Source organism: Watersipora subatra, chromosome 9 (assembly GCF_963576615.1).
Source record: "Watersipora subatra chromosome 9, tzWatSuba1.1, whole genome shotgun sequence".
NCBI lineage: Eukaryota > Metazoa > Bryozoa > Gymnolaemata > Cheilostomatida > Watersiporidae > Watersipora > Watersipora subatra.
Window position 1 is genome coordinate 45,408,290 of NC_088716.1, and position 23,292 is coordinate 45,431,581.

General features: G+C 36.8%; 1 protein-coding gene across 1 annotated transcript; it reads left to right on the forward strand.

Annotated features, from left to right (window-relative positions):
- Positions 1-335: 335 nt before the first annotated feature.
- Positions 336-23,275, forward strand: LOC137405499 (zinc finger protein castor homolog 1-like). Its single transcript, XM_068091792.1, has 19 exons — positions 336-382; positions 1,177-1,316; positions 4,121-4,285; positions 4,622-4,838; positions 5,626-5,732; positions 6,399-6,654; positions 8,439-8,633; positions 9,016-9,292; positions 11,560-11,803; positions 12,626-12,888; positions 13,905-14,074; positions 14,402-14,589; positions 14,876-15,116; positions 16,105-16,382; positions 17,285-17,413; positions 19,420-19,660; positions 20,960-21,153; positions 21,766-21,982; positions 22,613-23,275. The coding sequence occupies exons 1-19, from the start codon at positions 340-342 to the stop codon at positions 22,828-22,830; spliced, it is 3,783 nt and encodes a 1,260-aa protein (XP_067947893.1). The 5' UTR covers positions 336-339; the 3' UTR covers positions 22,831-23,275.
- The last annotated feature ends 17 nt before the right edge of the window (positions 23,276-23,292 follow it).

Below are 23,292 nucleotides of genomic sequence, written 5' to 3' on the forward strand. Positions count from 1 at the left end.
CAGGATAATTCGGCCATCTGTTTAAGGAGTGCATTCATTGCGCCTATGAATCTCTGATAGTTCCAAGTCCTTGTTTCATAGCCCCGGATCTAAGATGTTATCTGTGGTGCAAAAACAAGCGGCTAAATTTATGCTCTGTTCGTAGCAGCGCTCATATTTAATCCAAATAATTAGACACCTCCTTTAATAGCTGACAGTGTTCTGTGCAGCCAATTTGTATTTAGATTCTGGTGGGTAAAAATTGTATTCACACATTTTATAATTGCAGCGAAATCTTTCAAGATGGAGCCCCAAAGCACGATTAGACCCGTGTCTCCAGGATCTCTGTCTGGTGATTCGATGAATGATAGCCAAGCAAAGGCATCGCTGTCAGAGAAACAAGGTAGGCATTGGCATCATTGAGTAGCTTTGACATCGCGGAACCTTTTCCAGGTGATAAGTTCTATTGTAGCAGGCTTTTCTTGCCTCTATTTTTACCAACGGCAATTATGTTATTTTTAGCTTATATGTTTTTAAAGCTGACACTCGTTACACTGCACTTGCAGCGTGTAAGATGTACTATTTCAATGGACTGCTATAGTTAGAGGGGGGTATGAGGAGCCCTCTTCAACCTCACGGGACCAGCTAGAATTGCATTTTCTGTCTATCCAAAATTGAATGTTTATACATGCTTTCATGTTTAGTAACTCTTTTTCCGTTCCGTAAATATAAATGCTTGGAAAAGCATTTCCTTAGGGATCCTACTTATAGAATACATCATACTTTGGCATAACTCGATGTCTCTTCAATATTTCTTTTCATGTTTTGTTACGGAATTAGTCCGTAGCCTTTTAAAGTTGTTAAATGGAAGTCTATTAAGGATAAAGCCTTGATTGCAATAGAATAGGTATAAAGGTGTCGTTTACACTTGAACTTGTGATAGAGGAAAATGTATGACTTGATCACATGTTTCTGTCTGTATCATGTCTTTTTCTATTGAATAATGGCTAGCGTGCCGTCGTGTAAGTCATTTGCTCTCCTGATCAACTCGCCTTGTATACAGTCTTCGCCGTTTTACCCTTTTATTTATCAGAGACTTTCGTGTAAGTTCAATTCTCATTGGTTAATCTTGTGATCACGAGACGAGATTGCGATATCTTATGAGTTACCAGCTCAAAGAGTTTCTTCTGTCGTTAGGTTCAAGTGGCAAGAAGAAAAAACCACTGGACTGCAGCAAATATCTGACTCGCTATGCTAACGCACAGGAGTGCGGCTCTTCTCACTGTATTGGCATGAACTATCGGGAACATTTCCACTGTTTGGATTGTACATCAAGGGTGAGTCCCTAAACAGCTCATCTACTGTCGATGGCCGTCTAATTTTTGTGTCCGAATATAAACTACCCACATTATACCACAGAAGAACCCTCGTAGTTCAGACTGGCCCTCTGTCTAATAGCACTTGTACACTATGTTTCCATGACATGGTTAATCTACAATTTTTTATTCACAAGATGGCAGAGCCACAAATCCGCAAGTCAAGTGAGTTTTGTTACTCACAGATGTTTATCGAATGTTTCTCGTTTGCGAAAGATGGAAACGACTCTTGCGAATGATACGCAAGGAAATGCCGCGCAAACTATTCCATTTTAATCATTTTTTATATTTATGTCATTCGTGTTGGCCCGTATTTCTATTTGACGAGACAGGATTGGGCCGTTATGACCTCTGGTGTGGAATTCCTTATCTTTTTTTACAAAGAGCCCGCTTTAATCCGCATCATGCCAATAATCATCGAAACAGTTTTCGCGCGGTAACTCCGTGTGCCCACAATTCCAAATCTGCACCTTGGAAACATAGTGATTAAATCCGCTGACATGTATGATAGCTCGGCTGCCAACAGAAGCTATGAACTTTTTTTCTTTAATCATTAATTGAACTGTTGAACTTTTTCAGAAAACAGGTTTTTTGTGAATATCTTAGTCTTTGTCAGTCTTCGATGGTCGGTGATCGCGGGTACCTTATAAGAATACGAGTGCTTTGATTCCATCTAATCGCTTCTAGTAGGATAAGCGGAAAGCCAGCAGAATTTACTAGACTGTTTTGTATGGTCATTTGCTAGCACAAATGGCTGCTCAAACTAGGAGGGATGTAACATCCTGCAGGGTAAATTCCATGGAAATAATTGCCGTCATTGATCAGGAGAGTGAAGTAAAAATTATGAAGTGGACTCAAAATGAGTCTACACAGATGCACCCGGTTTCCTATGGAATATCAAATTCCTGGTAATCACTGAAAATCAATACGTGGCTCGCGATAATGATTTCTACAGAATTAATCACAATCCTGAATATAATTGGCTCAGCTGGTACGTCGTGCTGGACTAGAGTTTGCTCGAGTTCGTATGTGTATTCTGTAAACAAGCTATCACGCTGTGATCCTTAGCTTTTCTCCTTAAAGCTCACATTGACCTCTCCTTTGTGTCTACTCGGCCTTCAGTCTATGACGGATGAATGTGTAGATTTAAATTGAAACATAAAGCTCACGTCTTTACAAATCTTGTCAAAGCTTCAAATACTGAACTAGTTTGCGCCAGTTCTTGCTTATTACAATGGTAGACACTTTCTCATTACACTTAACTGTGTAGAAACCTTTTTGCAGTTTATATTTATCATATTTATCATTTGATGCTTGATCTCTCATCAAAATAATTGTTAAAAATATGTTCTATAACATGTATTATCTTGAGTATAATATGGTGTATCAGACTTTGTTGGAGGAAACAATAATAATAATAATATATAGTCTTTTCTATAATATAAGCCGGGTCTGTCCAAAGCCATGTTTAAAGACTGACAAAAAAGATTGTATCGTACAGGATTTGAACCTGCGACATTCAGCGTGGTAGACCAACATTCTCAAAACTGCCCCAACCATCCATCCATTGGTCTTGATGAATAATTGTATATGTAGTTATTGCAGCTGACACTAGACAGCAAGGGTACCAGTGTTGATAATAATCAGGTTTTAGCCGCATCCCTAATAGCCATGTTTCACCTGGGTACAGTGGTGGCGAAAGTGCTACGTCCCTAATTGTGAATCTATTTGTTGATCACAACCTTTATCCTTTCACACCCGGCGAAGCTATTTCAGTAGTGACTAGCTATATTCTTATGAACCTTGGGTTCTTAAATGGAAAGACTCTGAATTAATGTTATATGATATTTGATATTTACAATATTTGCTTTGTATGTCGAAACCATCGTAGGTTGAAAAGGTAGTTATGTTTTGTTTAATTGGCTGCAGGTCGCTACAACAACCGATCAATACTTGAGGTAACTAGATATAGCAGTAAAAGAAATGCCTCGTATACCACTATGTGAATCAGACTTAATTAATAATCTAATAAGAATCTAATAACTAGAAAGGAGTTTAATATTATTATTTTTGTAGTTACTCTCATTTAGAGAGTCATGAATCGAGGTGTAGACTTATCGATGCATAGAGACTGATAGAAATACACAGTCTAACTTACTTTAACTTACTCTAGGTATAGTTCAGCTTAGCTTCAATTACATACTTTTATTACATTTTTTCTTTATTTTAAATTCTATTCTATTTTTTACTTTCATTCGTATCTACAAAGCGGTAATGAGTAAAAAAATGTCAGAAGTGCTATCTTGAAAATAACTTTGAAGGTAAAAACTCATATTTGCTGAAATTTTGCATGTAATTTCAAAAGAATTGTATGTGCAGATGATCCCAAGCTTAGGTTTGGCTCTATTACTTTCGGTGAAATTTGAAAGTAGAACTTCAAGAATTGCATGTATAGTTGTATAAAATTATATAGTTTATGTGACTTGTTTTTTTAATTGTCTATGGCAATGAGAGCACTTGTTAATTGCCTGTTGTACATTCACAGGTAGAGCTAATGTATTATGTTAAAGTTACATGTAACAAACTCAAGTTATAAATTTTCATTTTGTATTAAATTTACGAAATCTATTTCCTTAAAATGTTTTAAAGATATAGTGATATGCACTGTCTACCATCGTTACCAACCAAAGTGTTCTTGAATCCGAAAAAGAAGAGTCTGGCAAACATAGTTTGACAGTATGTCAGCCATTGTTCATCTTTTGTAGATAATAGTGAAGAAGGAGGAGATGATAAGGCATTACAAGTGGCACAAGAAGAGGGAGGACTCTCTGCAACATGGGTTCATGAGGTATAGCCCCTTTGATGACTGCACGATCAAGTTTGGGCCGTGTGCACATAATCAGAAGCAGACACACTATCATTGCATACAGGTACTGAGACTAAGCTTTATTTCTGTTCTTTTTATCACTCAGCCTCATCTTTGTGTGAAACCATAAAGTATTTTGGATTTTCTCTGTGAATTTTATTGCAGAAACTTGGATGGTTTGATTAAAAAGACTAGTTGGATGAGGTATAAAATTTTAGGCCTTATACCGTAGCCTGTGGTTCATGTGGTGAATATTGATTACATCTGTGGCACACATTACTATCAAGCTGAAATTATCTATGTGTCATGGTAGCATTTTCTCTACTTCAATCGTGTTTCGCTATTTCCTGTTCTAACTTTGTATGTTATTTATGTAATCATCTTCTACTTGGGTTTTCAGAGTGGCTGCAGTAAAGTGTACGTGAGCACTTCAGATGTTCAGATGCATGCCAACTACCACAGGAAAGCCTCAGCCATCATCATGGAAGGGTTCCAGCGATTCAGAGCTACTGAAGACTGCGGTACACCGACGTGCGACTTCTACAGTCAGCGTACGACTCACTTCCACTGCCGCAGAAATGCCTGTAATTTTACATTCAAGAACAAAGCTGACATGGGTATGAGTTTGTGCTAGTATCTTAACTTCACGTGTCTCACCAATAAGTGTTTACACATCAACTGCAGGTTCATGTTTCGGTACGTTTAACAGTTAAGTAAAGGCTCATGAGCAGTTATTTGATTGACTTTCTGCTAATATGTGGTTTTTGATTTGGCGTTCACTAGAATTCAGGTTATCTTTCAGAAAAAAGACTCTTCAACAGAAAGCGCCATTTTAATGTTTACCTTGTATGTCATTTCCTGTCTTTGTTTAGTTGAAGTACTAGGTTAATCTCATATAAGTTGTCAAAGTAATTGGTTACAGGCATTAAATTTTCGACAGATCTCTGTTAAGGAATCTCCAAAGCATTTATCTTTTGACACATCCTCTCGCTCAATGGAAATATTTTAATTAGTTAGACGGAAAAAAAATCTCAGTCTATTTTCAACTCAATTAGAACTGGTTGATCGACCGTACAGCAATAACAGTGTGGTCGACTTACACGTCTAAGGTTGCTATAAGAATTGCTCAACTCAACCGGTTGGTCTTAAAATCTCAACATAAGCTGCGGGTATTTTCTGCTGTTATGTTAATCATTCAGTGTAAATTATCTCCATACAGTTAGGAAGGTCTGTCACCGGCTATAGAAGCTCCGAAAAGGCCACTGTTTCTTAGTAGCGCAGACGATGGTCAAGGGAAGTGATGGACCTGTCAATATTTCTCATATGAGGTTGCTTACGGTGTATTTTTGGGCGCTAGCATTGTTTTATGACAGAATATCCATGTTTCCTTTGCATTGCTTGTAGAGAAACACAAGACCTACCACCAGAAGGATGAGATATTAGCTAAAGATGGCTTTAAGAAGTATATGAAATATGAACATTGTCCCTATCAAGGCTGTGCGTACTCTAAGGTTAGTCAACTTGCACCACTTGTGTTAGTACTAGCAGAAACTAAAAGTAAATAAGTTTTTAAAACCAATAACCGAGAACCATAAATACTGATGCATCGAATATTGGCGCATCAGATATTCAGGATAGAACCTGTGTGGATGGCGCATCACCCAGTATGGCATGAATACTTTTAGCTGTGATCAATTTCTTTCAAATTGAATTCCTGTTCAGTGAATATATTTATCATTATACTTTTTGTCTAATCTCAGCAAAAATGTCTTTTTAGCTGTAATGCCAATCAGAGGTAGTGACTCCAAATTTCTTTTACCTTAAAATCTGGGGGAGTATTGTAAGGAGCCACATGCAAAATCTCAAACGATTGTGTTAACAGAAAGCTGGTTTATATAGGAAACACAAACATGAAATTTTACTTTTTTATATGAATTAGGGATGAACTAGACTGTCTCAATTCAGTCTCTGATTGGTTCGTTATGTTAAAGAACATTTGGCCTAGTTGTCTCTAAGATTGCATTACCCAGAGGTCTTGTATCACGATTTTCCCAAAATTTTAAATTCTGAATATAGCCCTAGTCTGAACGTGTTCATGCATGTAACTGCTCTTCTTGTTGGCTAATTCAGCTATCTAAGTTTGCTTATGATAAGTAAAAACTTCTCTTTGTTTGTAGTTAAGCAATCACATTCATTGCATGAGGCCTGGCTGTAACTACGTCCTCCACTCAACTAGTCAACTTTACCCTCACAAAAGAAAGCACGTCAAGAAGGAAACGGATCCATTTGCCAACTTTGCCATGGGTGATGGAGTTTCACAGGTCAAGCAGGAAATGCCTCTTGCGGGAAAACCCGCTACAGCGATAGCTGCTCTCACAAACATAGCTGAAAGCAAACCTCCTCCGCTCACACCAGCCCCTTCGGCCACCATGGGTAGGCTGGTTTTAAAGTATTATTCAAGAGTAGTTGTCTTTTCTTGTTTCATAATATAACTCTGCCCATTTGCGAGAATAGACAACTCTAAGATTGTTAGCTCTGAGTAGACCTTAGCGTAGCGGCGTTGATCAGTCCATCCCCGGATATCAAAGTCTATCTTTGTAAAAAACTTACATTCACGTTACACAGAATGTAACGTGTCATTTAATTTATCTAATACTGTTGAAACTTGTGAAGAGATCTTTCTGGGAACACTTTTAGGAATTTAATTTCTGCTTTGTAGTTCTCTCTCCTACCATTGTTACATATACTTGGTGTTTTGAGATTGAATTTAATGGTGTGATTTCTTGTCTATGTGGTGATTTTCATATTTCAATAGTTTTATAGAACCGTATTGACACTAAACCAAAATGTTCGCTAACAACCTATTATTCTCACCTCTGTCAGGTTGAACATGGTTTTGAGATTTTATTCAATGCATTTTAATTGACACGAAATGGTAGTGCTGAGAGACTTGTTAACAAGTATTGATTACTATTCATGCTTTTGATACTATTATATGACAGGCTGGAAGAGGTACTCTCAATAATTGATTAAACAAGTTCTTAGCATTGACTAGAAGTAACCCCAGCGATGCCCAGGATTTATTCTCTATCAGATAGCCGGCAGATTGACGTGTAAAAGGCTGGTTCACAGGAACCAGACGTAGTTTTGAAACCAAACATTTTAGTGACCTGGTGAAAACCACGAAGCATATGCCTATGAAGTTTAGATAAAATCAGCAAAAAAATGTGGAAACACATGACATTTACACAGACTAACAGACAATGACAAATGGGGCATTTGTTAATATAGATTATAGTCGCTTTGTCTAATGTTATGAATAGTTTTATTGATATAGCTTAACCTCTAGACTAACTAATGTGAGTTAGAGATCCCTGTTGCTGTCCATGAACTAAGCTCAGGTGCTTTTACATGCCGTTTGCATCAGCTCTACACTTACAGATATTCCTATATCTCCGAGTTGAAGTGCTGTAAAATAACATCATTGTGATGAAGGTTAGCTTTTCTTTTATAACTTCTCAGTTCAAATGTAGATTTGACAAGGAATAAGTTTATAAACAATTGTTCAATTTTATTTCAGCGAATAATCTGGTACGAGTCAGCTTCGAGCTTACTTTTTCTTTCGGTTAACCAGACCTGTAATTATATTAAAAGTTTTAGACAACTCTAAAACTGTACAGCCTCTTTATTATAATTATTATTTTATTATAAGTATTATTTAATTATTTATTCTAATTCATAAGAGCAAGTAATACTCTAACAGCCTGACATAAGCTATTAAAGTTTCCCAACAATATTTTGATCAGAGCCGTGTGTGCGTGTGCGTTTGCCCGTCTGGCTGAAGCCACGCTAAGGGCGTCAGAAAAAAGCAACCAAACTGTGACATTCACATTTCCATTCAAGCGCACTACTAACTGCGCCACTCACCTACCTTTCATATCCAAGAATAACTGTGCACATAGTTATTACACAAGATGGTCGGTCACGACATGCAGGACTGCCAGCATGCTAATAAAAAAGCACAAACCGGTAACTTGTATATAATAATCAAGAAAAGTGTAAGACTACATAATGTATAGATAAATATAACTATCTTATTAATATTGTAGACAGCCACAGACAGTATCTCCGCTGACATCGCTGCTGGCACCTCGGGTGCATGCATTGTGAATAATAGTAAAATATCAATATGTTAGTGTGTCCATGTATTTTTGTAGCCTCAGATCTCTTGTCAACAGTGGCCCGTCTATCTCAAGGATTTATGCCCAGTCTTACCGAGCAGACAACTAAAGATGATAGCGCAACTCCCATAAAGAAGGAAAAGTCTTTTCCTGTTAATCCCTTCGAATCAATATCAGAAACTGCATCACCTGTAATGACCTCTCAACAGGAACTGGTCAGCAATGATGACGGTGTGTTACTATTCTCAAATAAGTCTGAGTCAAAAACTTTCTATTTCTGTATCAAGTCTTACACTTTGTATCATCTTCATGAGGTGTGTAAAACGTGGTAGCGAAAACATCTAATCTTATTGTTTTTTGATTTTCAAACTTTAATATTTAGGGTACAAACAAGCTGATATAGCAAGACATGCAACCTTTGTCATGGCTGTAGATTTAAAGTTTTTACAGAGAATAGTTGAACCCTTGTTATTTGTACTCGTTATTTACCTATAAGTTTACACTCACAGTTCACATTTCGTAACAAAGTCTGTGTACAAATTAATACAAAAAGGTGTTGTTACAAAAGATTCAAGCTCAAGTTATCAGTCGTGTAATTATCTTCTCTTTATAGAGGATCCTGTCAGTGACACTGTGAGCAACCAGTCAACAGAACAACCTTTTGACAAGTCTCTAAATCTCACCCCGGGGAGGGTGCTTGAGCCAGCTGCCATGAACTGGAAGACAGAAAAAAGCAATCGATTGACTGAGCAAGCCAAAAGCATGATGGGCCACTTTAAGATTGCTTCTGGCTGCGGAGAGCCTGAGTTTGGTCCCAGCCCAATTGCTAAGGTCCTGAGCAATGCAAGCGGTGAGAAGCAGTCAGAGCTCTGGAAGAAGTACCTGACCAGGTTAGTTAGCAGCTATTGTTCTTCCTACTTTCTAAGGTCTCTCCCTGTACCAATGACTGGTTAGCTACTATCATGTTTGGTAATCACAAGTTGAGTTAACTTTGTTTCAAGTTGATCATTGATGCAAACCAACCAGTTGCAAACAAACCAACCAACCAGTGTTAAATTGATAGTAACCAGGTTGCTATCAATGGTAACCAATCTGGTTACCATGAATGGTAGCCAAACCAGTAGGCTTGGTTACCATCAATGGTAACCAAACCAGTAGATTGGTTACCAACAAACCAACCTCCTGATGCCGACAGGAGAAAAAGCCGTGACACATTTTGACAGGAATTTTGATCAATGTGCATTTTCGCGTGTTGATGCGTGCAATGGGTGACACATTTCGTCATTCTTACGACGTTTACAATTTTTCCTGTAATATCAGTGTTAGAGCTTCCCTTGGAAGCACTCTTTCTCACGTTTAGTCTATTCAACTATGACTGTACTATAGTTTTGGCTTTATGGCAGCCCTTCATAACATACTGTTGTCAGCTGCCGTCTGATCGGAACTGAGATGGACATTTCTCAACTTCATATTCAGCTTTCATTTTTACCTTAATTCATAGAATATTAGCAGATAATTAAGCGATATTTGCATTTGGCCTCACTAAGTCTAAGAGGGTTTTCCAGGGCACAAGAACAGATCAATTCATGCTGGAATTTTCATACAGTAATGCAGTTGCTGACCAGATAATAAGCCTGTCTATCAGCACCCTGCGGTGCTACCACATATGGCACTAACTAGGTGTGATCCACCACAGGCCTATAGCAAGTGTTTGGTTTAACACACTATCCATCGTTTTTTTTACGTCATCAAGTCGTTTGCACATGCGCTCGTTCATGAAAAAGCCGCCATATTTGTAGAAAACGATCGTTTTTCTTTTATTTACTAGTACTTTTTGGTGTTGTTTTGATACTATAATAAACAAATTGCAAACAAAAGCATCACTTTTAAAAATTCATTGCAAAAGCTTCGTGTTTTTAACGATAAAATTGTCTATAAAGATGGCCGACAACGATAAAATGATGTAACGAAAAAACGAAGGATTGAAGTCACATTAGCTTCTCTCAGCACTATACATGAAGCATTCTACATTGTTTACAAATGCCAAGATTTCTATTATGGAATTAGCGTATTTCCTGTTACATTAGTAAAAATTGCAACTTTTACCTATCTGTGTGATCACTCTGGTATTGCTCTCTCTAAAGTTACAAGATAGCTATGTTACTGTGTAATCCGAGTCATTCTGTTGAGTAATAATGAGAGAATGCTGCGTAATGCGCTGTTACACAGCACATGAAGTAAAATTCTCTTGTGGTTGTCCTATTTACTCTGATTGTCCGATTACTATAGTGGCGTAAAAGACACAATTTTACTGAGTAGTTTTTGAGGTTTGTGGCAAAATTTTGATGTTCCAAATAAAATAATTACAACAGGTCTCACTTTTCTATTCTATAAGTAGCCAATGCAAATTAATAACATAGTTTAGATTAATATGATGTATTCTAGCTTCTTGAGAGCTAGTTACTAATATTCAGAATAGCAAAAGCACCAGAGGTTTTTAAAGATTGTATGACACGCAGTTTCATTAAATCGTATAGTAAATTGATAATTAACTCATGCTATAATGGTGTATCGACGATTTACATCGTGTGTACTGCCATGGTCTCACGGTCTAAAACAGATAACCTGCAAACTACCGGTTTAATTCCCAAAAAGCCACCTGTAGTAACAGGAATGGTATCTAATGTTAAGTTGCTCTGTGCAACTAGGCGTGTCTCCAGTTGTCGAGATTTTCTTGTCACTGGACTTAAACGTGTCTAGCCAAGATCACAGCCATTATTTGTACAATGTTGTTTTTAAGAGCCATTGTTTGTGTAACAATGGCTCTTAAAAACATGCACAGCCTCTACTTACAGTAATCTAAGCAGACATTATACTCCATCTTCAAGGGATTACCCACATATCACTGTTCAACCAAAGAAATGATGGCATTTTCTGCCTGCCTCGTGCACGCATATTTAAAACTGTTTAGATAACAAAAAAGATAAATGATTTTTTTAAAGGTAAGTTGAAAGTGGGCAATTTAACATTTGGCTGCCAAAACTTATAAATTTTTTCAACAGTCAGGTGATCAGTAGGAGCCACTGTTGAGGTATATTTTCTTCATGGCTTCCATCTGTATGTTTGCCAGTGCTTCTATCTATAGTATAACCTGCAGGTACACAGCAAACGACCCATGCAACCCCCGCTGCTGGCTCCTTTACAAAGATCACTATCACTGCAATGTGGAAAAGTGTTTCAATGCTTTCAAGAACAAAGATGGTGTCCGAGATCACGCTCGTCTCCATGACAACCAGGAAAAGATCAGTGAGCAGCTTTTTACAGAGTTCAGCGCTGATGGCGGTTGTTCTGTGGAAGGCTGCCAGTACAATGGCAAGGCTACCCACTTCCATTGCAAATGGGTAAGTGGTGTTTTTGGATAACTGCTGTTTGTTCTTGGTGGCTTTACTTCCTGTTTCACACGTTAAATTGACTTATGAAGAACTTTTATTTTGAATAATAGTCATTTGCAGTAACTGCCACGACAAATTCATATATGTAAATATATATTTATGTATAACATTTATTTATATATTAATGTTAGAAACACTAGTTCCGTAAAGAATATTAATGAAGAGCACTTAATAAACTAAGTGTAGAGTGAATTATACTATAATATAAAGAGTACTTAGCTGTTGGTTAATCACTACAAACCTGTTTCAAACAGATACATGTGGTATGGTGCATGTGACATGGTGCATGTGACATGTTGTGCGTGGTTTGGTGCTTGTGGTATGGTGCTTGTGGTATGATGCATGTGGTAGGGTGCGTGTGATATAGTGCGAGTGGTATGGTGCGTGTGATATGGTGAGATTGGTATTGTGCGAGTGGTATCATGCGAGTGGTATGGTGCGAGTGGTATGATGCAAGTGGTATGATTCATGTGGATGGTGCATGTGATATGATAAGAGTGGTATCATGCGAGTGATATGGTCCGTGTGATATGGAACGAATGGTGTGTCACAAACTGTAACACAAACCTTAATTGTTATAAGTATGTACTGATGTGGGTTCTATTAAAAAGGACAGTTATTTTCAAGTCCGGTTAGTGCATTTATATTATATTTCAATGCCAACTATTCAGCTGGAGAGTTTATACTCTAGTTAAATATTTTTATCGCATTCTAGAGAAAAAAACTCCCAATTTAGTAAAATATAATTTATTTGACTTTCATTGGTTTTAGATGAGCTGCGCAAAGACGATTACTGTTGACGATGATATCTTTGCTCGACTTGATCACTTTCAAGAGCATGAATTTACGGCACGAATCAACCAGGCTACCAGACGCAACCCTGTTAATGTTTACGGCCCTTTCAGGTCAATGAACAAAAAAAGAGGAAGACCACCAAAGACTTCTTCCGCATTTCCTGGGATGTTGGCTGAGAGCAATATGACACATCATGAGCCTACTACCTGCAACATACAACAACCAAAAGATTCGACTGTGTAAGTCATTGTTGTACGTCTCTCACTATGTCCCAGTTCGGTTAAATGTTTGTGTTTACCATCTCTAGTTTTTACCGTAGAATAATAAAACACAAAATATTAATTCCCTTGTATTTGGCATGGAGATGTGCTGTTCTGAGATTTTAAAATTAGACTGTTATGAAGGTAATAACTTACATATCCAGGGCAAGCAAAGCTTAGATGCAAAGGTTTGAGTATTGCGTGTTTTTTATTTCTGTTCACCAGTTGTGAGGAAGTTTTAATAAGAGCGAAAAACTGCATATCTTCAGAAAAGGTCACCAATGAAATATGTTTGCAAAAGCGAAGTTTTCTGTCCAACAATATCCAACATGGTCACAACTACAGCATATGCTATAAGAATTCTTTCTTGTGTATATATGCGACTATATACATGTATATATATATATATACAACTATTTATATAAATATATAATATATATACAGAAACTCTAAACTCGCAGAGTTTGGAGTTCTCTTTTTTAACTTAATTTCTCTGATAATATATATATATATGTATGCGTGTGTGTGCGAGAATGCGAGAGAGAGCGTGCGAGAGAGAGCGTGCGAGTGCGAGAGAACGAGCGTGCATACGTGTGTATATATATAATTACTAATAAAGATAGAGAGAGCTTTGATTATTTACTGTGTTCATAATCTATCAAGAATTGATGAGAACCTCTCTCTTTGATTTGTAGGAGTTATAGCAAGAGTGATTTGTAGGAGTTATAGCAAGTTTGATTTGTAGGAGTTATAGCAAGTTTGATTTGTAGGAGTTATAGCAAGTTTGATTTGTAGGAGTTATAGCAAGTTTGATTTGTAGGAGTTATAGCAAGTTTGATTTGTAGGAGTTATAGCAAGTTTGATTTGTAGGAGTTATAGCAAGTTTGATTTGTAGGAGTTATAGCAAGTTTGATTTGTAGGAGTTATAGCAAGTTTGATTTGTAGGAGTTATAGCAAGTTTGATTTGTAGGAGTTATAGCAAGTTTGATTTGTAGGAGTTATAGCAAGTTTGATGAAGGGGTCATGTGCTTTGATGAGTTGTGTAAGTTCCGGCGAGAGATTCACTATCACTGCAACGCGCCGAGGTGTCACACCGCCACCAACAGAATCGATGTTATGCATGTCCACAGTATCAACTTTCACAACTACATCCAGATACCAGAAAGTAAGTCTAAGAAATGAGCCAAAGTTGTAAATTCAGTAAAAAGTTACACAAAGTTTTGCAGTTTGGTTAATTGTGGAGGAAAATTTAGCTGCATCAATACAGTTTAGCTCTTTGGGTTTGACTTCTAAAAGTCTGCTATCGTGCTGAAATGAGGCTTTTATTTGTAAAGCGATTTGATAACCTGGATGTGTGTGCATTGGCTGTGAATCATCTGTTTAAACTTGGTTTGGTTTGGTCAAAGTTTGACCTTTCACACTAGGTAATTAAAAGGTTTTTTTTTCGTTTACATTATATCATGAGTGATTGTCAGTCTTTTACCTGTTCTAGATTATGCCTACTTTGATCGCAACGTGAATTGCCGTGGGGTGCACTGCAGTAACAACCGCAACTCGTGTCACTACCACTGTTTGCGACCAGCTTGCGAGCATTCATTCATCCGTCACACAACCGTCGCCCAGCATGACAAGAAACACAGAGACGAGGTTAAACCAGCCTCCACTCAGCACCACACTTCAGTACGCATCATAATTTGTTATTAGTTAACTTAAAATTGATGTTTTTGCGTTCTTTGTACATGTAACTCCATAATTTTGATACTCACTAATTACTGAGTTCACAACTTCTTTGAAAAATCATTTGTATCAAGAGTTAGTGACCATGTGCCACTCTAATTTTTCAAAACAATGCTTAACATATATGTAAGCTAAGTTTTTTTTCTTTTTTGCAAAATGTTAACGAACCAAATTATATTCCTAAATTGTGTTTTGTCTCTCTTGGCAAATATGGAAAACCATTTTGTAGAGTTTTGCTAGCACTTCCAGTCATGAGATCCACCACGAACCTACGGAAGAGGAGTTGCACGTCGGGGGAGGTCATTTGAACGAGCTGAAGCGTTTAGCTGAGGCTGGTAAACCACAACAGTTCGGAGCTACTCCCAACAGAGACTTTGAGGCTCAGCAAGCCATATATAACACACTCTCTGCCGCTAACAAAACTGTCAAAGCTTCCGGAACGTTCTTTCCCCAAGCTGGCAAGCCAGATGGTAAGAGATTACTAGAAATATGCAGATGGATTAAGATATCTACATGTATGTACATGCGGATACTAACAACATGTAACAAAAAATTTGAAAAAATGAAATACGTTATCCATTAACTTAAAAGAAGTCAGCTGAAGGACTCACCGTGTCTCTTAACCGTTGATTAGATTTTCAAAGAAAAAAAGTGAACAACAGATTGACAGAGGAATGGTGTCCCATTCTTTCTCTTTCAATCAGCTCATAGATAAAAAATGTCCAATTTTTGAAAAATACTTCAATTTAATTCAGCATATTTGTGATAATTCCTTTTGTTACAAGTTTCTATTACACAAAGAACTGTCTATGTTGTTTGACAGGTTTCTACAGGCTTCATGTATTGAATGTTTCTTACAATTGTTCTACCTCAGCGCATGCGCTATGAACATAAAAATGTAGATATTTGCTAGATGTTAATTCGCCTAAGGCAGAACTAAAATATGTTTTTTTGCTTTAGTAGTATTAAGTAGTCAACTAGAGATTCATAATACGCCAATTTAATTGTTCATTGGGGATTTTTAAGGTAGATGATTTGAAAGTCGCCACTATTTAAAAAGATATCACCAATCGTTTAAACAACATAATCGTGTAATGGCGATTTATCCCACATCTGATGATTTTCAGAGCTAGCTGTACTGGAACTAAATGCACAAGGCCTTCTAGTTTTACAATAAACTCATTCCATGACTTTCCATGTACTTGAGCATTTATGAAACAAATGTTTCTAATTATCATGAAAACAAAACAGTTTCTTATCAAGTTAAAATATACAAAAATATTAACAAAAGTTTACACGGTTTTTTGCATAATAATAATATTATTGCGATATCGCAAATCATCTATTTGCACAATGAAATCAAATTGTCTGGTGATTTTTGGAAATCATGAAGCTCTAAAGTCACCCGCCTTGCTCACTTGATTAGTGATCTCATGCAGTCCTATTGCACTATTGTAGAGTCAGCCGCTGTCGATATGCCTGATGAATCCTCGAATGCTTCTAGCAGTGGAGAAGAACCAATCCCAGAACCCAACCCTTCGAAAGCTGTACCGCACCTCCAAGCTGCTGCCGCTAATTTGATGCAGAACTCTCAAGCTACGGCCATGTTAAGTCTTCTGGCGCAGATGACACGTCTGATACAGCCAAGGTCACTGCAGCAAGCTCAAGCAAGTGCTCAACAGTCACCCCTTTATACACAGCTGCAGTCTCAGCAGATGCCACCCATAGCTGAGGAGGTAGGTAAAATGTGGAACATAACAGGCAATCCATTGTTTTTTTTACGTTGTCACCCTGTTTGCACATGCGCTCACTCACTAAAAAGCCGCCATCTTTGTAGAAAACGATCGTCATTCTCTTGAATAATAGTATTTTTCGGTGTTGTTTTGATACTAAAATAAAAAATTTGCAAACAAAAGCATTGTTTGCAATAATTAATTGCAGAAGCTTCGTGTTTTTAACGACAAAGGTTGTCTATAAAGATGGCAGACAACAATAGAATGACGTCACGAAAAAACGAAGGATTGAAGTGTTAGGGGCTAGAAGACGTAAGATGTAGGGGGCATTGGTTGTGTTTTAGGAACTCTTCAAATTGTGTTGTTGATCGTTTTATATAATGAGACGTGAAGCAGAATATTGTTGCAAATTTATTTATAAATATTATCCAATTTTCCATATTAAAGCGAAATTGCTATCTTGACCCTGTTTACTGTTCTTCTGCATCACTGTTTAGTTCCCTAACCTATATTGCAATGTAATAAAGGTAAATCTTTCATGTTTGAAGTATAATATTTTTATTTTATTTTCTATTTATTTTATATTCATATGTATATATATATGGTGAAATGCCAAGAAACGTGAAGGATCTATTTGTTTCTTTATAGCTACACAGAAATGCCAATATATAAAAGCATATCTAACTGTACGAGATAGGAAGACTCCCACTTGGTGCTTTATATTTGAAGCAACTGCAAATAGGGAGCTCTAAAACTTTTTATTTTGAGATATCAAAATACTGTAGGGCTTGATTAGCTAACTTAGTATTGGGTGTAATATATGTATATATACCACTAGAATTCACCGAATTATAATCTGTAGTTTGAGGCAGGACCGTACAGTAGTGGCATATTATTCATTGCAGAGCGACACTTGGCAGAAGATGCTTGGGCGTATGTATTCATCTCCTCAGATACCTTGTGAAAATGTGTTTTGCAAAAAGAAACAAGCCGAACACTATCACTGCCTCGAGTGTGGAACTGCATTTAATAAGGTGACTGTCTTGCATTTCGATCAACTGATTACAACTTAGGTTTTGTTTAGGGCAATTGTGGGATAGAATGCGTTTCTACGTATAAAATTATTACGAAACGTTTTCCTTCATAAATTAATTTCCTAAGTAGAAGTTCCACGATATTCTTAAATTTTATGAATTATTAGACTTATTATTCTATTCAAGTCTCTGAGTGAAATAAAATGAAATACTATAATCATTGTGATAGCAATAAAACAAAGAGTACCTCCTAGAGGAGGTCACTCATAAATACTGTTAATTGTTTATACCAATAAGTGAGCTAAAAGGCAGGCAGTTTCTTTTATATCACTTTGTTTCTTCCCGGGCAAGGCGTGGCCTATGATTCGAGCATTAGAATTTCATTATTTATAATCAACTGATTATAAATAATGAAATACTTGTTAGTTTGAGGTTTGTGTGGATTTTAGGTTTTCGTTTCATGTTTTCACTGATGATTTTGGTGTAGGCTAAGTAGGATAGTTTTATTATTCTGGTAGACAAGTTACTTGTAAATTTATATTACCTGTCTGGAGTTTATACTTCAATCGAATGCAAACATGGCCTTTGCATTTCAGATAGTCAGGATGTGTTCCTTATCAACTGTGTAACTGATTGTATAGTTGCTATGCGAAAACTCATAGCATTTACGAATAGCAGATTTATTAATATAGGTTATTATTCCATATAGCCAGAAGACAGTCGATTATTTATAATGACCGTTTAGTAATCATGCTTGAAACTAGTGCATTGAAGAAATAATACAGACAGTAATGAAAGAGCCTCATAAAAGATTGTTTTGTGCAGGGTTTGAACTCATGCCATTCAGTTTAGTAGATTGACACTCTATTACCTGCACTAATCGACTGCCTTTTGGCTTGCTGTAGCAGTAAGCCCTGTGATGCCCAGGATTTTTCTCAGTATCAATCAGATAGCCTGCAGGTGGATTTTTAAAAGGCTGGTTTTCAGGAACTAAATGAAGCTTAGAGACCAAATATTCTTAGTTACCTTGCGGATGGCACGGATGATATGCATGCGAAGCTTGGAGGAAATCGGCCAAAAATATGAAAACTCATACAGTTTGTCTGTTGGTCTGTGTAAATGCACAGCGTTTACACAGACTGACAGAAGAAATGGCAAACAAGGATTTATTAACGTAGATTATTATACAGTGGAACCTCGGTTCTCGAAGGCTTCGGTTCTCGACCAACTCGGCTTTTGACCAAAGATTTTGAGATTTGTTCGTCTCGGATCTTGAACATAAATTCGGTTCTCGACCAAACTGGAGCATACGCAATGGAATTGGAACAGCTCCGGAAACAGCTTGGAAACATTCGTTAACAAACGGAGAAGCAATTTCCGAAGAGATATTCTAGGGACATAAAGTCACATAACCTCTCCAGTCGAGTTACACTGAATTGTTTTGGAGGAGGATTCTCCTTCAAAGATATGACGTAAACGTGCCATTGCTGTTTATATTTTATTTTTCTTATGATTTTTGATGTAACTGAACTATTGCATGTTTTTGCTGTTTCATTATCAATTTCTGCAATTTTTGTTATTGTATCTTAACCTTTCATGTTTCAAGGGCAAAACATATGAAATGTTTTCTTTTGTTTTCTTTTTCCATCATCTTAAATAGAAATCCTTTTATGAAAATTAAACACAATCTATATCTACCTGTTTTTATTTATAGTATGCAGTATACAGTACAGTTTGTGGTGTAAAATGTAAAATACTTTACCGAAGTTGTTTTCTCGCCTTGGAGTGGATTGAACTTTACATACATTTATTCTAATGGAAAAAATTGTTTCAGATCTCTAACAACTCGGTTTTCAAACAACCTTCTGCTGACTGGTTTTTTGAACAGATAATGTTTGAGAACTGAGGTTCTATTGTTTACGTAATTATTATGACGTGTCAGCACGAGAGCGTCAGCAGGAAGTAATCAGCGTTCAGGCAGGTGAATTATTTATAAACTTTTACAGAGTCATGAGGCTAAATTGAAGGCACATTTCTTCAAGCATAGCAAGTATATCCATCCGTCTGGCAACAATCCGTCTGGCAGCAATCCGTCTGGCAACAATCCATCTGGCAGCAAAAATTTAGTTGAAGCTTCATCTGACGTGACGCCTCCTTTTATTCCTGCCCAACATAACCTCGCAGGCTTGAACAACATGCTTTTAGAAGCAATGGCAGGACAGCAGCGGATGAGAAAAACGGGAGCAGGTAAATTTCAACTGTATGAGAGAGAAATCTAATAGGTCCTATTGGGTCATAATCAGATGAAAAACTGTTAGCACAGAGTTCTTAAAGGTTGACTTGCAACAAAATTCACATTACAGTTATTTGGTATCAAAAGGTTCACCATGTCTTACTCTGTTGTGTTAATGGTGCCAAATATGTGGAAATGTGATTACAAGCTCTTAAAAGCTCAAAAACGAAAAGCCGCTGTAGATTGTAATCTCTTTATTTCGATGACAAAGCCACGAAATTTGGTTATTGTCTTGTCACGTGATGTTCTCACGTGAATTGAAAGGCCAATAAAAAGCTAAATATAAAACTTATCGTAGAACTAGTTTATGACAAACACTTCGGGTTTTACCGAAGACCCCGTATCAAATATAGATGCTCGCTACGTTCCAGTTTTGTTTCGGTTTAGTCTAATTGGCAAGTCGTAATCTGATCATGTGACCCAATACTTCGCAAATAATTTCTGCAGCACTTTTCGATTTATCACAAGTGACCAACAGGCTCGTCATGATTAACAGACAATGATATGTACTCCTTCAAACTAAGGCTAAAAAATTAAACGAATTTTTACGGTAAATTATAGGATATCACTGCTAAAAGTGACAGCATTACAATGACGATAAAACAGACGCGTAAGAACAATAGACATAATTTTATTGAATGCGTGAAGTATATTTGTGAAAATATTTCGACGAATAAGATTGCATGAAAGTGTAAACAGAAACCATTTCTCACAACTACATCACATTTGAGCCATTTTGAAAAGCGAATCCAAACTACGGCGGTCTCGTGTGGCTGCGATTTTCTGTTCGTTTTTTAGCTTTTAAGAGCTTGTAATCACATTTCCACATATTTTGCACCTACAACGCAACAGAGTAAGACATGGTGAATCTATCATAGCAAATAACTGTAATGTGAATTTTGTTGCAAGTCAACCTTTAAGCATGGAATGATGTAACTATTTGTTTAAACAAACATGTTGTAAAAAAACGGCTTGTGGGACACAGTGAAACATCAATTTGATCAGACTAGTTCAAAAGCTGAAACTGCTTGCTATCTATTTAAATGTTAGATATTCAATCAACCTGAATGGCTATGCTTGTGACAACATGAATGCCCTTCAAGAGTATGTTGGAGGATTTTATTGCTAATATTTGTGATATTGCAGGAAGTTCATTAGTTGCTTGAATTGTCTGTCTTATATTTTGTTTTGAAGTTTTAATTTCGAAGAGGTATTACACAAATGGTATTACAAAAATTCATAACCTTTTATAGTCTCAGGTGAGGCCTCTTCTACAACGAGGGTTGGAGTGCCTGACAGCAGCACTGATGAATTGCCAGCTCCAAGTTCTTCCATACAAAATATGATGATGAAAGCTTTGCAACTTCAGGTTATTGGCAATGGCCGTCCTGAAGCATCATCAGATGCTGCCATTGACACACAGTACATGAGTCAGTCGGATAAGGAGGTTAGCAGCTAGCTACCAGCTACTTCATATAAGTTTATAGATTCATTTTGTTATGGATTACGAGTTTACAATCAAAGTTATCATGAATTATGGACGTCATGAATTCTAATTTTTTTAGCTTTTTGGTTTCATCTTTTTTTGTCGAAAACCTTGAAGATTTTAAACTTTAATTATTCCAGGCTTATGTTTACAAAGTATGTGTTGTTATGAATGTCCTACTTGAGTTATGACAAATACATGAGTAGTCTAGAGGCTTATGATAATACACAGCTTGACTGGTCCAAACAGGTTCACCCAATTTCAAACCGGTTCAAACAAGTTCAAAGAGGTTGTTAGTGATTCTGCCAAATGTATTTTGTTAAATTCTCCTCACTTTTAGTTCTTTATGATAAAGAATACATGCTCTCTTGTGTACATGAAAGTTATGGTTAAAAGTTCTCACTTGTATCTATAATAATATTACATGTTTGTACTTATCTCATCACCAAAGTTCCTTTTACCAGGCGCTGAATGAATGCACACCTTTAATAAGCAATGCCCTAGAATCATACCGCTGCTCTTTATAGTAAATAGGAATGTTGTTTGCACAAACTAAAATTCACTGTCTTTTAGGAGATCGAGAATGATATCGATTCGTCATGCGATGATGAGAAAGCAACAGGCAAGGATGCTGTCTACGGAAAGTTAAGCAGTTGCAAGGATTGTGGCTACCCCAAATGTGCGCATGCCAACAAGTGTGAGCATTACCACTGTCCTAGAGATGGCTGCTCTTATGGTGTGACTGAACAACACCGGCTCATACAACATATCAAACGGCATGAAAAATTAGGTATGACTTTCAATAGATTAATAAGTATTGTCAAATGCTGCACCTCAGCTATGGTACTAAGTATGCTACCAGTATATTTGCATATCCTTTTCTATGTGAACCAGTCAGCATTCTCAAATCTAAGCATGCATTGCATGTCAGTTGTGGTGGCTTTTATAAAAATGTACCAAATCATGACAAGGTTTCATTTAAATCATAGCCAACAGTGTTTAGTTTGGTAAAGCTGCCATGTTGCATATCGACTTTTAGCACTAGCAAGGGGTTGGTTGGTTTCACAGGATTGAAGGTTTTGATTGGACACAGTTTTGTCATTATTTGAGTATTTAAGTTCTGAAAAGATCCTAACCGTTCCATGCCTCATAAAATCGCCAGCATGGCAATTGTAACTAATAGCAGTCACAGAATAACATATCACAACTGACTTCTTGTGTGGTAATCAATCAACTTATTGATTGACCTTTTACTAAACCAATCAATGAATTTCGTGGAACATTTTCAGATTCGTTTTGAGAGAGAAAAGGTCTTCGCGGTGGGACATTATTCAGGCCTTCATCTTTTTGTTGCACTCTATTTCCATTTCAATATGGATTTCTACATTGTTTGGCAATCATTTACCCTTGTGTGTTTCAGATCAAGTTATGGGAGATGGCTTTAAGCTCTTTAAGCCTAATAATGACTGTAAGCGCGCTGATTGTGAGTTTGTGACTAAGGTATCACACTTTCATTGTCAGCTCTGCCCCTACATCTGCACAGATGCCAACAAGATATTACCTCATAGAAAGAACCATACCAACTCATCTGCCAGTACTCAGCAATCAAACGATATTTTCACCGCTACCGATGTGTGAATACACCGTCTTGTTAAAAAATTATAACTAGTGTGCCATATCTTACCTTTATATTGTTTCTTATGCATGAGTTTAATGTTTAATGTTTATCTTATCTTTATTGTTTTTAATTTATTTCATCTTGTTCATAAGAAATGAACAATTAATGCTTTTGTTACTTTGATAGACAATCATCAATCTCTATGTGTATATACGCAATGTTCATAGTTTGTGTTACTTTCTGGCGTCCTTTCTTTGTTGTGCGAGTTTTTAATCAAATATGTCAGATTTTGTTTTTTTAAACAAACCTTTTAACGCTTTTGTTGTTTACCAATAGACAATCACAATTTTTTTATATTATCATTCCTGCCAATATTCATTGCAGCTCATGCTTTAATAATTAGATCGTTTCTATAAATAGACAATCTGTTGGAAAATGTTCAATAAATAACAAAAACCTGTATCACAATGTCATATTTATTG

Coding starts and splice junctions, on each gene's coding strand:
- LOC137405499 (XM_068091792.1), top strand. CDS start 340: ATGAATGATAGCCAAGCAAAGGCATCGCTGTCAGAGAAACAAG. Junction 9,293..11,559: donor TGGAAGAAGTACCTGACCAG/GTTAGTTAGCAG, acceptor TATAACCTGCAG/GTACACAGCAAACGACCCAT. Junction 14,075..14,401: donor CTACATCCAGATACCAGAAA/GTAAGTCTAAGA, acceptor TACCTGTTCTAG/ATTATGCCTACTTTGATCGC.